At 39.8% G+C, this 15,988-nt stretch overlaps 1 protein-coding gene across 3 annotated transcripts in view; it reads left to right on the top strand.

The window, feature by feature from the left end:
* shank2b (SH3 and multiple ankyrin repeat domains 2b) overlaps window positions 1-15,988 on the top strand; it is a 1,185,964-nt gene that overhangs the window by 665,955 nt on the left and 504,021 nt on the right. For all 3 annotated transcript variants that reach the window (XM_073049802.1, XM_073049805.1, XM_073049804.1), the window contains one exon: window positions 14,561-14,636. In XM_073049802.1, the coding sequence (XP_072905903.1) occupies window positions 14,561-14,636 (76 nt within the window). The remainder of the gene's footprint in view (window positions 1-14,560; window positions 14,637-15,988) is intronic.

Here is a 15,988-nt window from a genome sequence, read left to right as displayed (position 1 = left end):
CCAAGCTAGAAAGTTCCAGTAATTGGGAGAGTCTGTCTGGGACAGTGGTGGCAAACCTATGGCACGTGTGCCCAAGATGGTATGCACAGGATTTTCATTAGCATGCAGAATGCAGTGCCGTCCCTCGATTCTTTAAACTGCACCCATAATACCTTTACTGTCAAATGAAGCTGGAAGTGACTTTTTACAACCCAGGAGGAGTAAAATGTTTTCACAGGAAACATCTCGCTCCTGTTTGGGACCAGCTAGATGGTTGCAAGAACACATGACATTGGATCGTACGTTTTGAAGTACTCACATCAGTATTTGGATAGTAAGGAGTTGGGCCTGTTGGCTTTGGCTTCACTCTGCAGATATTTTTGCTTCTGTCAGTTGTGAGCGAACACTGGATATTCAGTGATAATATTGGTAAATACTGTATGTAGTTTAGCCCCTTCATGAATATTCATGTGAGTTAGTGTTTTCAGTGATGAACCTGGTCAAGTCTAATCATAGGAGCAGACTTACTGATGAGACTAGTTTTACATACTCTACGTCGCTCTCAAATCAACCCAGTATTTCCTGGGTATAAAATATTTGTCATCATTAGTATAATGACAAAAGTGAAACTGAGAGTAAAAGTTGCATTTCCTTTCCTTGATCTTGTACAAATATGTGGTGCTTGTCCATCATGTCCAACAATGAAAGGAAACCCATGCAGGAGAGTCTTTAAAGTGCAAAAGTTGTTCCACTGGGGCAGTTCCATTATCTCGACCTCCGAAGTCTGCGGCCAGTGGTATGAACAAGCATCACCTTGGTTGCAGTGGATGGCCATGACTTCTTCTATGCCTTGTCATGTCCTTTGCTCTCCATGGAGCCTTGCAGTGCCACCTACCTAAGCACTGGATCTCACTGTAGATCTCATCCATCCAGTCTGCCAGAGCTGACTTTGCATGCTAGGACAGGGATATCCCTTCTCACTGGGGTAGGAGAACTGCCGGATACCCTTACCTAGTTTAGCCTGCCCGTCAAAGTGGTGTATTGGGGTGTGGCCACTGCTGCACACGAACAGCTACTTGGATCCAAAGGTGAGAGCTGACCCAGGTTCAATTCCCACCTTACTGTAAGGTGTTTGTACGTTCTTCCCGTGACTGTGTAGGTCCCCTTTGCATGCTCTGGATTCCTCCCACCTTCCAAAAACATACGTGTCAGAGTTAGTGAGATGTGGGCATGCTATGTTGGCACCGGAAGCATGCCGACACTTGCTGGCTGACCCCTGTACATATTCGGACTGTACTGGTCGATGAGCAAACGATGCATTTCACTGATGGCTTCAATCTACATGTGAAAAATAAAGCTAATCTTTATCTTCAACTCACAGTTTTACTGCCTTAGAATTTCTCCTGCTCCCATGGAAATTTGATGACCTTTTAGCCTGAGACTATGCCCCCCGAGTATGGAGCTCAGCTTCCTGAGAGATCACCCCAACATCAACCCTCAAAGTTAAAACCTAAGTTTATTGTCATATGCAGAAGAACGCATATGCACAGGTGCAATAAAAACTTATTACCGCTGCATCACTGGTAAATATCATAATTGAAGCAGCATTCACAAGTAGCATTCAAGCCACACAAGTGCCAGGCAATGACCTTCTCCAACAAGAGAGGCTCTAACTATTGTCTGAGGCTACCAGAGCATTGTCAAAGGCTCGGGATCCTGTGGCATGTAACTCACTTCCTGATTCCCAATGCCTGTCCACCATCTACAAGGCTCAGGTTAGGAGTGTAATGGAATACTCGCCTGGATGAGTGATGCTCTGTCAACACTCAAGAAGCTTGACACCATCCAGTACAAGGAAGCCAACATGATTGGTACCACTTCCACTAGCATCCAATCCCTCCACCATCAATGAACAGTTGCAGCAGGGTGTACAATCTACAAGATGCACTGCAACAACATACCAAAGTTCCTAAGGCAGCACCTTCCAGACCCACAACCACTACCATCTAGAAAGACAAGAACAGCAGATACCTGGGAATGCCACCACTTGGAAAACACCCTCCAAGTCACTCACCAACCTGACTTGGAAACATATCTTCCTTGTTGCTGGGTCAAAATCAGGGAATTCCTTCCCTAACAGCCCTGTGGGTGTACTACACCTCAGGGACTGCAGTGGTTCAAGAAGGCAGCTCATCACCCCCCTTCTCAAGGGCAAATAGGGATGGGCAATAAATGCTGGCTTAGCAGGCGATGCCAACATTGTGTAACTGAATAAATTTTAAAAATCCATAAAACAAAAATTATACACAATTTTTACAAGAAAAAACACATGTAGAACAAAAAGTTGAACTGATTGCAAAGTGATCAAAGTTGTCAAAGCACTGCTATACTGAGACAATGACTAAGGTTTTACTGTTCTTGAACTTGGTGGGGCAGTACTTTATGCTTCTGTAGCTCCTGACTGATGATCACTGTGAGAAGATGACATGGCCTGGATGGTGAGGATCTTCATTGATGCATGTTTTTTTTGAGACAGCGCCTCCTGTGGATACTACTGATGGTAGGGAGACATATGTCTGTGATCTATTGGGCCCCGCTCTCTGCATTTTCTTATGTTGCCGCACATTCAAGTTGCCAACCAGACCATAATGTAACCCCCTCAGGATAATTCCAATCCTTCTATAACAGGGTTCCCTTCCTTTTTTATGCAATGGACTCCTACCATTAACCAAGGGGCCCATGGACCCAGGTTGGGAACCACTGTTGTATGATGTCCCTTCAGTGAATCTGTGGAATTTATTGCCACAGATGGCTGTAGACACCAATTCATTAGGTATATTTAAAGCGGAGGTTGATAAGTTCTTGATTAGTCAGGGTGTCAAAGGTTATGGAAAGAAGGCAGGAGAATGGGGTTGAGAGGGATAATAAAACAGTCATGATGAAATAGCAGAGCAGACTCGATGGGCCAAATAGCTTAATTGTGCTCTTGTGTCTTATGGTTGTTTATTACCCTTGGCTTATATTCAGCACAGTGCTTCCAGTTACATGACTATTATTTAATTGCTTACTGATAGTTTTTAATCAGTTTATTTCACTTAGAACAATTGTCCACAGAGACTCTCCACTGGAGTCTCCTGCCGCTCGCTGCTGACTGAGGGGAAAACAAGTGTGACTAAATATAGAAAGTGACGGAAATACACTGCAGGTTGACAAGCCTTTGGAAAATGGCAGAGATGAGTTAATCTTCTAGGAGTAGAGGCATTGTCACAGCAGGCCTTTCCGGCACACTCAGGCCTGCTGTGCGTTACCAACATGTTCTGTTTCCACTTCAGCCTTTACACATATAAGGTAGAATTACATTTCTTAGTTAATTCAGCTATTGAATAATATACAAACCAATGGGGCTTGTGGGTGTCTCCACAATGAAGCGTGAAATCAGCAGGCTTTTCCTCTTTTTCAGGAGGGCTCTTTAGCAGAGGGTATGCTCCACTCCTTTTGACAGTGAAAGCCCTTTTGGAACAATAGATTGCATAGAAGTCTTTCAGCCCCCCTGTGCATTTTGGGATAACTTAGCTTTCATTTCAACTTCTGGGAACAGCTTCTTCCCCTTTGCCATCAGATTTCTGAACAGACAATGAACCAATCCATGAATCCTACCCACTGTGTGTATATACACACACACACACACACACACATATTTTTTTAAAAATTATTTATCTTATATACTGCTTATCTGTCACAATCTATCAGAGACATAAATCACTGCTTTTTGAACACAAACACACACAACTGACGCTAGTTAGAAACTGTTCAGCAAAAGTCTCTTGTCCCAGTTAAGCAGCAGTGTCCCAAATAACAAAGGGAATCCTGGCTATTTTCTTTCATTGTTTTTGTTCTTTAAGAGTTGTCCAAAATAAGTGACTGCCCCAACTAACAACATACATCAGTGATATTAAACCTGATTCTGAGTGTATGATGTGACATTTCAGTATGTGTTTTTACTATATTCAATTACGATGACAGAATATATTATTAATGGTAAGACTCTTGGCAGTGTGGAGGATCAGAGAGACCTTGGTGTCCAAGTCCATAGGACACTCAAAGCGGCTGTGCAGGTTGACTCTGTGGTTAAGAAGGCATATGGTGTATTGGCCTTCACCAATCGTGGAATTGAATTTAGGAGCCGAGAGTTAATGTCGCAACTTTATAGGACCCTGGTCAGACCCCACTTGGAGTACTGTGCTCAGTTCTGGTCGCTTCACTACAGGAAAGATGTGGAAACCATAGAAAGGGTGCAGAGGAGATTTACAAGGATGTTGCCTGGTTTGGGGAGCATGCCTTATGAGAATAGGTTGAGTGTACTCGGCCTTTTCTCCTTGGAGCAACAGAGGATGAGAGGTGACCTGATAGAGGTGTATAAGATGATGAGAGGCATTGATCATGTGGATAGTCAGAGGCTTTTTCCCAGGGCTGAAGTGGCTGCCACAACAGGTCACAGGTTTAAGGTGCTTGGAAGTAGGTACAGAGGAGATATCAGGGGTAAGTCTTTTACGCAGAGAGTGGTGAGTGCATGGAATGGGCTGCTGGCAACGGTGGTGGAGGTGGATACGATACAGGGTCTTTTAAGAGACTTTTGGATAGGTACATGGCGCTTAGAAAAATAGAGGGCTATAGCTCACCCTAGTAAGTTCTAAGGTAGCGACATGTTAGGCACAACTTGGTGGGCCGAAGGGCTTGTATTGTGCTGTAGGATTTTTATGTTTCTATGTTTTTAATACAGTGAAAGAAAATAATTCAATCTGCATCACAGTCCAAATTAGGTTGTGCAACCATGGACAAAAGAGTGCCAAAATGTGTGGTGACACTTATTAGCTGCCCCAGAATATCCTATGGTTATGTTGGTTACTAACTCAAACAATGCATTTCACTGCATGTTTTGATGTACATGTGATAAATAAATAAATAAATCTGAACCTGATGAGCTGGTTTCCAGAGATATGATGAGAAAGGCTACTCTTGACAACAGATTGCATTTCAATAAATGTGCCAGTTCATTGTGGTGGTGGTGGTTCAGGTAACAAAAGAAGGAAAAGTCAGAGCTTGTAACGTGAATTAAAAAGACCATAAAACATAGCAGCAGAATTAGGCCATTCAACCCACTGAGTCTGCTCCGCCATAAGATCATGGCTGATTTTTATCCCTCTCAGACCCAATTTCCTGCCTTCTCCCTGTAATCTTTGATGCCCGGACTAATCAAAAACCTATCAACCTCTGTTTTAAATATACTAAGTAACTTGGCCTCCACAGTCACCTGTTGTTATAATGTGAGTATTATTAAAAGTAAGTTAATACTAATCGGGAAGCTGGTGGTAGCAAGAGGCGGGATCCGGGGTTGGCGGGGTCTTTACTTCTGCTCTTTTTACTCCCAGTATGCATTGTATATAGTTCCTCCACCCATGCTGCACGAGGTACCTGGAAGCCTCTGTATTGTAAATATCATTTGCCGTCCCAGATAAAGATGCTCTTTTGGCCATTAAGTTGTCGAGTGGTCTTTTTGTAAAGTAGAAGTTACCACACCTGTGGCAATGAATTCCATAGATTCACCACCCTTTGGCTGAAGTAATTCCTCTTCTCTGTTCTAGATGGGCATCCCTCTAATTTAAGGCTGTGCTCTCTGATCCTAGACTCCCCCACCAGAGAAGAAATCCTCCTCACAGCCACTCTATCCAGACCTTTCAGTATTTAATAGGTTTCAATGAGATCCTTATTCATTGTTCTAAACTCCAGCGAGTACAGGCCCAAAACCTGAAAAGCTCCTCATATGTTAACCCTTTCATTCATGGAATCATTTTGGTGAAACTCCTCCAACACCAGCACATCTTTCCTCAGATAATAGAAAATAAAACGAAGCAGTATTCGGAGCATGTGGCATATAACAGTGGTCTGTAGCTATTGTGTGAGAACCAGGCTGGAATAGAAGTCTAAGAGGGATGATGAAGTTTCTCGGTCCAAAAACGTCGACTGTTTATTGCTTTCCATAGATGCTTCCTGGCTTGTTGAGTTCCTCAAGCATTTTGCATGTGTTAATCTAAGAGGGAAATGGGAAAGGAAAGGGATAATGTAAGAGAAAATGAACCTCAGAAGTTGAAGCATGGAAGTCCAGGCAGTCTCCTGAACTTGCTTTGCCATTCAATAATTTCATGGTTAGTCTGACAGTTACCCTCAGCACCGTTTATAAAAATCATTCCCTTACATATACAGTCCCTGAGTCCTGATTATATCAACTCCTTGTTTTCTTCTTAACACATCTTTAATTTATTATATAAATAAGGTATATATTAAATGCAAATGGGCAACAAACCTATAACGTCTAATTATGATGGTAGACACAAAATATTTTCGGTGCTTCTCATTAAGCTTGAATCTTTCTGGTGGTCAATTAGTGTGAAGTATTTGCTCTTCTTGCTCTTCAACTGTCACCGTCTGAAACCAATGTACTTACTTACTCCAATTATGATTTGTTTCAGCGATTCTCAGGCGCTTTAACTCTAAACTGATTGTTTCAAAATCAGCTTCTCTGTGGACTATTTAGCAACGGTGATTATTCAGTTCTTTATCTCTCTCACCTGAATGATAATAACCATTTCATGATACACTTGAGTCATGGTCCACATGACTCTCCTCCCTCCCCTCCATCCAGCCCCATCAGCATCACCAGCGACTTGTTCTTCAGATCAACTTCTCCGTGCTTTTCTGTCTATTGACTTACAGCCAATCACAGCAATGTTTGTTATGATGTGACTATAACCATCCTTGCAAGCTATCATTTGGCTTGTCTCTCCCTGGTACTTCTGAGTTTTAAAATACAGTTCTCTTGAAATGTTCACAGTCTTGGAGAAGACTATTAGCTTCTCCAAGAGAAAGTACAGAGTCTCTGGTTTAAACCTAATATCAGACTGACATTTCTTAGTAATTTACATAATTCAAAAGCAATTCAAAAACTCCCATTTAACTGTGTAATTCCTCTGTTCGTGGCTGAGAATATATGATTGGAATTGCCATTTTTTTCTTTTTCCAAAGCACTCAATAATCTTTACTATCCAATACAATGCTTTTATAATGCCTTTACGATATTAATATACTGGGATAGTCTTCTTTATTTATTTAAATCCAAGGAAGGTCCAAAAATATCCTGCTATATTGTGCCTTGGTCCATTTTCTTCATAGCTAAACATAATTTTGTTATATCAGTGACAGGTTTTATCAAATTTCAATTTTATTTGCCCAATTAAAACTTTATTCTTTGATATGGAACCACAGCCAAACTTCCTCTTATCTTTGTTTTCAGTGGAAATCAAGATTTAATACTTCAGTTAAATTTCTCTATGTGTAGGTGATGCTGGAAGATAATAACCAAGCCTGAATTCCAAGTCTTCTGACAGGCAAAATCCAAATAGTCACTGTGAAGCTTGTAGACAAGTTCCAGATCCTTCAAATCACAGGACCCTCTGCCACACATCCTGTGGTTCAGATACCTTTCTGTATATGTAAGGGAATGATTATTCAGCTCCATCTTGGGTACTAGCCTCCATTGTTTTCAGGACATCTTCAAGGAGCGGTGCCTTAGAAATTCATTACGTTCCATCATTAAGGACCCCCACCACCCAGGGTATGCCTTGTTCTCATTGTAACCATCAGGAAGGAGGTTCGGAAGCCTGAAGGCAAACACTCAATGATTCTAGGACAGCTTCTTCACCATCCAATTTTAAAATAGACATTGAACCCATGAATCTCACTACTTCTTGTTATTTATGTTTTTGCACTATTTATTTTAATTTAATTATTTAATAAACAGTAATTTAATAACACATATATACTTAGTGTAATTTAGTTTTTATTTCTATATTCATTATGCATTGCATTGACAAGCTATCGCAAAGTGAACAAATTTCGCAACATATGCCAGTGATATTAAACTGATTCTGATTATGATTCTGACATGTTTGAAAGAAGAGAACAAAATCATAGCTCTCCTGAAACCCATGGGTTCATTTATTGTCTGAAAAATTAACTACCTGAACAAACCAGCTTCAGTGAAAAGGGTTCACTTCATCCGATCGATTGTGAGAGTGATTACAATAAATTCATTCATCAAGGTGCTGATCACCTACATTTCACTTGATGAAATCTAAAGGCACTGGACAAATAACTAGCAACTTGTAATTTAGTCAGACCTTTTAACCTGTATTTCTTGCCTCTTTGCATTTATATTTCTTTCCTATCTTGTTCCTTGCACCACTTAATGACTTTTAACACTCAAATAACGCAAACTCGTCTGTATTTGCACACGCATTTACACTCAAGTAGCACAGACACAGCTTTCAAAATCTATAAGACCATAAGATGTGGAATTAGTCCACTTGGCATATGCCACCTTCCTATTTTAACCAATGCACAGTACAGTGCAAAAGTTTATATACTACAAAGATTGGTCATATGTCCATAAAATGATGCTAGGCACAGGAGTGATGCTAGGTACATAAGGTGACTGACAGGAAATGATAAAGTAGTGGTGAGTTAGTGGGTCAGTGGGTTAATGCCATTTGATCATGGCTGACTTATTTTCCCTCACAACCCCATTCTCCTGCCTCTCCCTGTCAAAATCAAATCAATGGTAACTAATATCATTATTAACCTAAGGAAAGAATATAATGCTATGAATGAAGATAATTGGTGGAATTATATTTGGAGTTGTTCTTAAGCTAATTCTCAAAAGATTTGTTACGTATTCAGGCAACAATAAATATATGTGAGTTAGGCAAGGGTTTTAATAACAAATAACACATTTATTAAACACTGAAAACAAACCCCCCAAAAGTAAACAAACACTAACGTAACCGGAAAACAGCTGCTGTGCGGCAGCTTAACAGCTCTTAAAGCGATGCAGCTCAAACAGTTCTTAAAGCGATGTTGCAAAAACAGTTCTTTAAAAGTGGTATGCCAAAAGTTCAAAATGCTCAGTCCATTTAAAAGGAGAGACTTTTTAAGGCGATTTAAATTCTCTTCCACGTCGTTTTCCTTCAGTTTCCAAAGTCGAACTCTTCCCACGAAGAATTTTATGAAACGTAACGGCTTAAAGGCACTGACCTTTCCTTTATCACACTATCCTCAATCTTCTGCTATCCCGCAGAGATTAACACGAGAACAGTCAACGAAATCCTTCCGAATAAGGATCAAACAAGGTCGAACCTGTTTCACCGTCGAAATTCGATTCTCCTCGATCTTTAACTCCCGAACTCCGATCTTCACTCTCTACTAGCAGTATTGTAAAGAAACTGCTGGCAATGACCTTTTAAACTTTAGGCATTAGATAAAACTTCATCTTTCAACTAAACTGCGTCATCACATTAAATCACGCAGTGGCATGAAGTCAACATGGCAAATCCAGCCACGAACTGCCCCTCCCCACAGGGTGGGGTCTTCCTTTTATAACCTGTAAAAAAAAAACCTGTCACATGATCTCTACTGGCGGGAAAATGACATCACTCCACCATCACAAGACCATTACCTCAAGTCCAGTATAACTTCAACCCCATTCACGTGACAAGGGTACCACTGTCACGTGTCACGAGTACGTAACAGATTTCAAAATCATAATTGTCAATTTTTAGTAACTGGGAAAGTCACATCTACAATTTGAGACTTCAGTATAACACACAATACTGGATCAGAATTCCACGTGACTATTGTGGAATTAAGTTCCTTATTCATTTTTCCTTATTCAGTGTACATTTCAGTTTGTGTCTGTATCTGAAAACACAAGGCAAGTAAGAAAGGTGAATACAAGAAGATGTAAAACAGCACATGTGAGCTAACCAAGTGACTTACATCATGTTGTCAATCTTTCTTCGAGCTGCTTGGCTTTTTTCTTCAGGAAACTAAAATAAAATGAAATAAAAATGAAGGAAATTGAGTGTTAAATAGCAAAATCCTTTACAATTCTTATTTCAAGATGATTTTAAAAAGAGTGGAGTTGCACTAAGACTAGCTTTATTTTTCACACATACATTGAAACATCAAAATATACAGAGAGATGTGTAATTTGTGTCTTGACACAAGTGTTACACTAGCAGCTCCATTACCATGCCACCTTTTAACGTTGTGGACTCCTTTGAAAGCGTTTAAATATATTTTAAAGATATTTTCCTCAAAATGTTGTTTGACGTAATTTGGAAAGGAAGAGAATTATTTTCTCATCTTGTTCAATTTTAGTCTGTTACATTGATTTAAAATTCCTCTGAATCAAGTTTATAGATCCACCTTTCAAAATCTCTCGGAGGAGTCGATCCAAAACAATAAATTTCAAGCTTGCAGAAATTAAATTAAACCCTGATGTAATGCATGTTTGAATGAATATAAAATGCAATTCATTTTGATTTACAAATTTCTATTGATTTAAAAACCACAGTGGAATAAAAGCAGTAACAGGTAACACACACAAAAGGCTGAAGGAACTCAGCAGGTCAAGCAGCATCTAAGGAGAGGATTAAAGAATCAACGTTTTGAGCTGAGACCCTTCCTCAGTAACAGGAGGCAGTTTTCAGCCGATCAAGCAGCATCTGAACAGAGGAATGGAATTAATGCTTCTGGTCAATACCCTTGCATCAGTCGTAAATGTTGTAAGTGGGAAGGGTATGTGTAGCAAGAACATAAGTCACATCTAACATGGGCTAGTGCTAAAGTTAGACAGGGTGACACAGGTTGGCCTGGGCTGTGAGGGGATGGTGAAGGCTGGTTAATGACAACTGATCTTTCAGGTGAACGTATAAACAGATAGAAATTAATGAGATGAAGAGAGATAAAAGTATCCATCCAGTCCCAGCAATTCACCCCTCTCCATCCACATTTTTGTCTGCAATTAAACTTCAGCCAAAGTTCCTTCCAATGCTGGGTGCGCCAAATTTAGGGAAAGAAAACTAGAAAACATTGATCCTACATGATAGTTAAAAGCTAAGAACGTTACCAATTTTTAAGGAACAGGTAAGTCATAAGCCCATGAAGCAGTCATGCCTTTCAATCATTTAAAGGCCTAAAGCATGATACAAGGATTTATGGGCACTCTCAACAATAATGGCTATAGAGAATCAGTGCCTTTCATTCTGAACAGAATTGTGAATGAATTTGCACAAGTGCAGCAGACACCTTTTAAAGATCTTCACACACAGTTCCTTTCTTTCATTACTTCCTTTCATAGAAACTGACTCCATTTAGTCACACACTATTCAGGTTATATTTTCTTTGCATTGGTAGATTCAATCGGGATGATTAAACCATTCCTCAAGGAGGCCCTGTAGTTAGTTAGTCAGTGGTTCAAGGCAACATCCTGTTAATCTGTTTCTTACTGCTATTTCTTCCTGTGCTCACTCATACATTCTCCTGAGGGATGAGCTATTTCCATGTTTCTGGTGAATTTTATTCAGCCAATCCTGTGAATGGATGCCAAAATCAGTCATAATCCTCACAGAACACAATCCTTTAGACCCTCAAGATGATAAACTGATTTTTAATTCTTTGTATAAACGACTGAGTTCTGAGAGTACAGGCATTGGACACTTTATTAGGTACTTCTTGTTGTCCTGTCAGCTTGAACCAGTCTAGCTATTCTTCTCTGAACTCTCTCATTAACCAGGCATTTTTGGACACAGAACTGCCACTCATTGAATTTTATTTTGTTTTTCCCTATAAATTCTAGAGACAGTTATATGTAAAAATCCTAGGAAGTCAGGAGTTTCTGAAATAGTCAAACCAACAATCATTCCACAGTCAAAGTCACTTAGATAACATTTTTTCCCATTTCTGATGTTTAGTCTGAAAAATAGCTGAACCTCCTTACCATGTCTGCATGCTTTTATGCATTGTTGTGCCTACATGATGATTTAGATATTTGCATAAGATGTAAGAGCAGAATTGGCCATTTGGCCTATCAAGTCTGCTCCACCATTTCATAGCTGATCCAATTTTCCTCTCAGCCCCAATCTCCAGCCTTCTCCCCATATCCCTTCATGCCCTGACCAATCAAGAATCTATTAACCACTGCCTTAAATATATATAAGATTTGACCTCCGCAGCTGCCTGTGACAAAGAATTCCATAGATTCAGCACTCTCTGACTAAAGAAATCCCTCTTTATCTCCATTCTAAAAGGATGCTCCTCTATTCTGAAGCTGTGTCCTCTGGTCTTAGACTCTCCAACCCTAGGAAACACCCTTTCCACATCCACTCTATTGAGGCCTTTCACCATTTGAGGGGTTTCAATTATGTCACCCCTCATTCTTCTGAATTCCAGTGAATACAGGCCCAGAGCCATCAAACATTCTTCATATGACAATCCAATCAACCCTGGAATAATTTTTGAGAACCTCCTTTGAACCCTCTCCAATTTCAACACATCCTTTCTAAGGTAAGGGGCCCAAAACTGCTCAGAACACTCCAAGTGAGGCCTCACAGTGCTTTATAAAGCCTCAACATTACATCCTGGCTTTTATATTGTACTTGTCTTGAAATGAATGCGAACATTGCTTTTATCTTTCTCACCACAGACTTAACGTACAAATTAACCATTAGGAAAACCTGCACAAGGACTCCCAAGTCCCTTTGCACCTCACTCTTTTGTATTTTCACTCCATTTAGAAAATAGTCAGCCCTTTAATTTCTTCCACCAAAGTGCATGACCATACAATTCCCAACATGATATTCCATCTGCCATTTCTTTGCCCATTCTCCCAATCTGTCTAAGTCCTTCTGTAGCCTCTATACTTTCTTAGAACTATCTGCTCTTCACCTATCTTCATATCATCTGCAAACTTTGTAACAAAACTATCAATTCCATCATCCAAATCATTTAACCTATAAAGTAAAAAGAACTGGTCCCAACACAGACCCCTGTCACTGGCATCCAACTAGAAATGGTTCCCTTTATTCCCTCTCTTTGTCTCCTGTCAATCATCCACTACTTTATCCATGTTAGAAATTTCCTTTAATACCATGGGCTTGTGGCTTGTTAAGCAGCCTCATGTGAGGCACCTTGTCAAAGGCCTTCTGAAAATCCCAGTGCACAACATCAACTGGTTCCACTTTGTCAATTCTGATTATTATTTCTTCAAAGAATTCCAACATATTTGTCAGACAAGATTTTCCCTTGAGGAAACTGTATAGGCTGACTATGGCCTATTTTATCATGAGCCTCCAAGAACTCTGAGCTCTCAAGGTTAATAAATGATTTCAACATCTTCCCAACCATTGAGGTCAGATTAACTGGCCTATAATTTCCTTTCTTCTGCTTCTCTCCCTTCTTGAAAAGTGGAATGATGTTTGCAATTTTCCAGTCTTCTGGAACCATTCCAGAATCTTGTGATTCTTGAAAGATTATTTCTAATGCCTCCACAATCTCTTCAGCCACCTCTTTCACAACCCTGAGGTATACACCATCTGGTCCAGGTGACTTATCTACCTTCAGACCTTTCAGTTTACCAAAATCCTTCTCTCTAGTCATGTAACTTCACATACTTCATGACCCCTGCCACATGGAATATTCACCAAAGTTCTAGTGTCTACTACAGTGAAAACTGAAGCAAAATACTTATTCAGTTCATCCTCCATTTTCTTGCTCCTTAATACTATCTTTCCGACATTGTTTTCCAACGGTCCAATATCCACTCTCACCTCTCTTTTACATTTCATGTGTCTGAAGAAACTTTTTGACAAAATAAACAGGTGTACATAATAAAGTGGCCGCTGAGTATATGATATTTAGATCACTGGACAAAATCCATTTTCTCTGATGATATAAGCACCGTATACTCGGCTCTGCTGCATTTTATGCTTCGGTTTTACATTTTCACACTCTGCATGATTTTCTTGGTACTTTGAATAATTTAAAGGAACATTGAATCTGATGAGAGTCTCTTGGACACTCTCTGAAATGTGATAGAACTTGGGTGATATGAAGAAATATTAGTCAAAGTCAAAACAATTTTATATCTAGGTAAATATATTTCACCATATGCTACTTTGAGATTCATTTTCTTGCAGGCATTTAGATAGTAAAGAAATACAATAGAATTTATGGAAAACTATATATAAAGATTGACAATCAACCAATGTGCAAAAGAAGACAAATTGTACAAATATAAAAATAATCCTGAGAACATGAATTGTAAAGCCCTTGAAAATAAATCAGTAGCTTGTGGAATTAGTGCTGAGTTGTGATGAGTGAAGTTACTGACCCTGGTTCAGGAGCTTGATGGTTGTACTGTAATAAGTATTCTTGAACTTGGTGGTACAAGAGTTAAGGCTCCAGTAACTCCTTCCCGATGGCAGCAATGAGAAGAGAGCATGGCCTCAATGGCGGGGGTACTTGATGATGGATGCTGCTTTCTTGTGGCTGCCCTTGTAAATGTGCTTTGCCTGTGACAGAATGGGTTGTATCCATCAGATATCTTCTGAACTGAGTGCTTCACTTCCTTTGCTTTTCAAATGAGGTGTTCATATGGTTAACGCTTTCTTTCCTTGTCTCCCTACAGAAACACGTACGGACAAAGCAAAGAAACTATTCAGGCATTATACAGTTGGATCTTATGACAGTTTTGATGCTGCCAGGTAGGACTGATGTATTATTTCTTGACCTTGGTCTCGTTGAGAATGTTCTGAATGACAAAGGCCAATTTCCCACCATGATTATGTGAATCCTTTCTTCACGTGGTTCAGAGACTGGTCAGAGGAGGCTCAAAGTACTGCCCACGAAGTGGGTTTGAAATTGTCAAATGATTCAGGATACCATTTTGACAATAAAGCTCTGGTGTTTGATCAGATGAACCTTTGGTGACAACGTGACACATTTGTATGAACAACAATGAGTCACTCTTTAGCAGACAATAGTAAAGGGGTAATGCGAGGCCAATCCTTCATTGCGAACAGTCAGTATGATATTGCAACATATTGTCCACCTATTAGTTTGTCAGTTGCATTGACCTCAGTACAAAAGCTGCCTTCAGATGTTGCTGGTTCAGTAAACTTCATCCAAGACAAATTTCCACTGCAAATAATCTGGACTACTAACAGTGTTGTTGGTGCAGCAGTCAACAAATTATTACAGAATCACTGTGGCAAGTTTAACATATTTATTTTTATAGCATTCTTTTGTTCAATTACTTTAAGGCAAATGTTAATCTATTGGGTTTAATTGGGACTAATAGCTTGTTGCACTAACTCTTAATTTCTAGCCTTTAATGTATTCAACATATGGCAGCAATGTACCCTCTACTAGAAAACTTGAGGAATGTATTATTTTCTGTTGAAAGCTAATTTTGGAAATAAAAGTGAGTATTACAATGAGGGATGAAACTTGTCACATGGCAGAACCTGGAAAACTTGCCCAAGATTGTAGTATGCACTCAGTAGCCACTTTATTAGGTGCATCCTGTATTTAATAATGTGTCCATTGAGTGTATGTTCATGGTCTTCTGCTGCTGTGGTCCATCCACTTCAAGGTTTGACATGTTGTGCGTTCAGAGATGCTGCTCTGCACACACTTCTTTAACGTGTGTTTATTTGAGTTTCATTCGCCTTCCAGTCAGCATGAACCAATCTGGCCATTTTCCTCACTCCTCCCTCATTTACAAGACATCTTTGCCCACAGAACTGCCACTTACTAGATGTTTTTTGCACCATTTTCTGTAAATTCTAGAGACTGTGGTGCATGAAAATCCCAGGACATCAGCTGCTTTGAGATACTCAAACCACCCCATCTGACACCAACCATCTTTCCATGGTCAAAATCACTTGGATCACATTTCTTCCTTATTCTGATGTTTTAGTCTGAACCACATATGAACCTCTTGACCATGCCTGCATTCTTATCTGCATTGAGTTACAGGATATAATTAATTGTAGAGTCCTTGAAAGTAAGTCTGTAAATTTTGGAATCAGTTCAGAGTTGTGGTGAGTGAAAA

The sequence above is a fragment of the Hemitrygon akajei genome, chromosome 6, assembly GCF_048418815.1.
Source record: "Hemitrygon akajei chromosome 6, sHemAka1.3, whole genome shotgun sequence".
In the NCBI taxonomy this organism is placed as follows: domain Eukaryota; kingdom Metazoa; phylum Chordata; class Chondrichthyes; order Myliobatiformes; family Dasyatidae; genus Hemitrygon; species Hemitrygon akajei.
The sequence above is the reverse complement of the archived record's forward strand: the minus strand, read 5'-3'. Positions and strand labels throughout refer to the sequence as shown.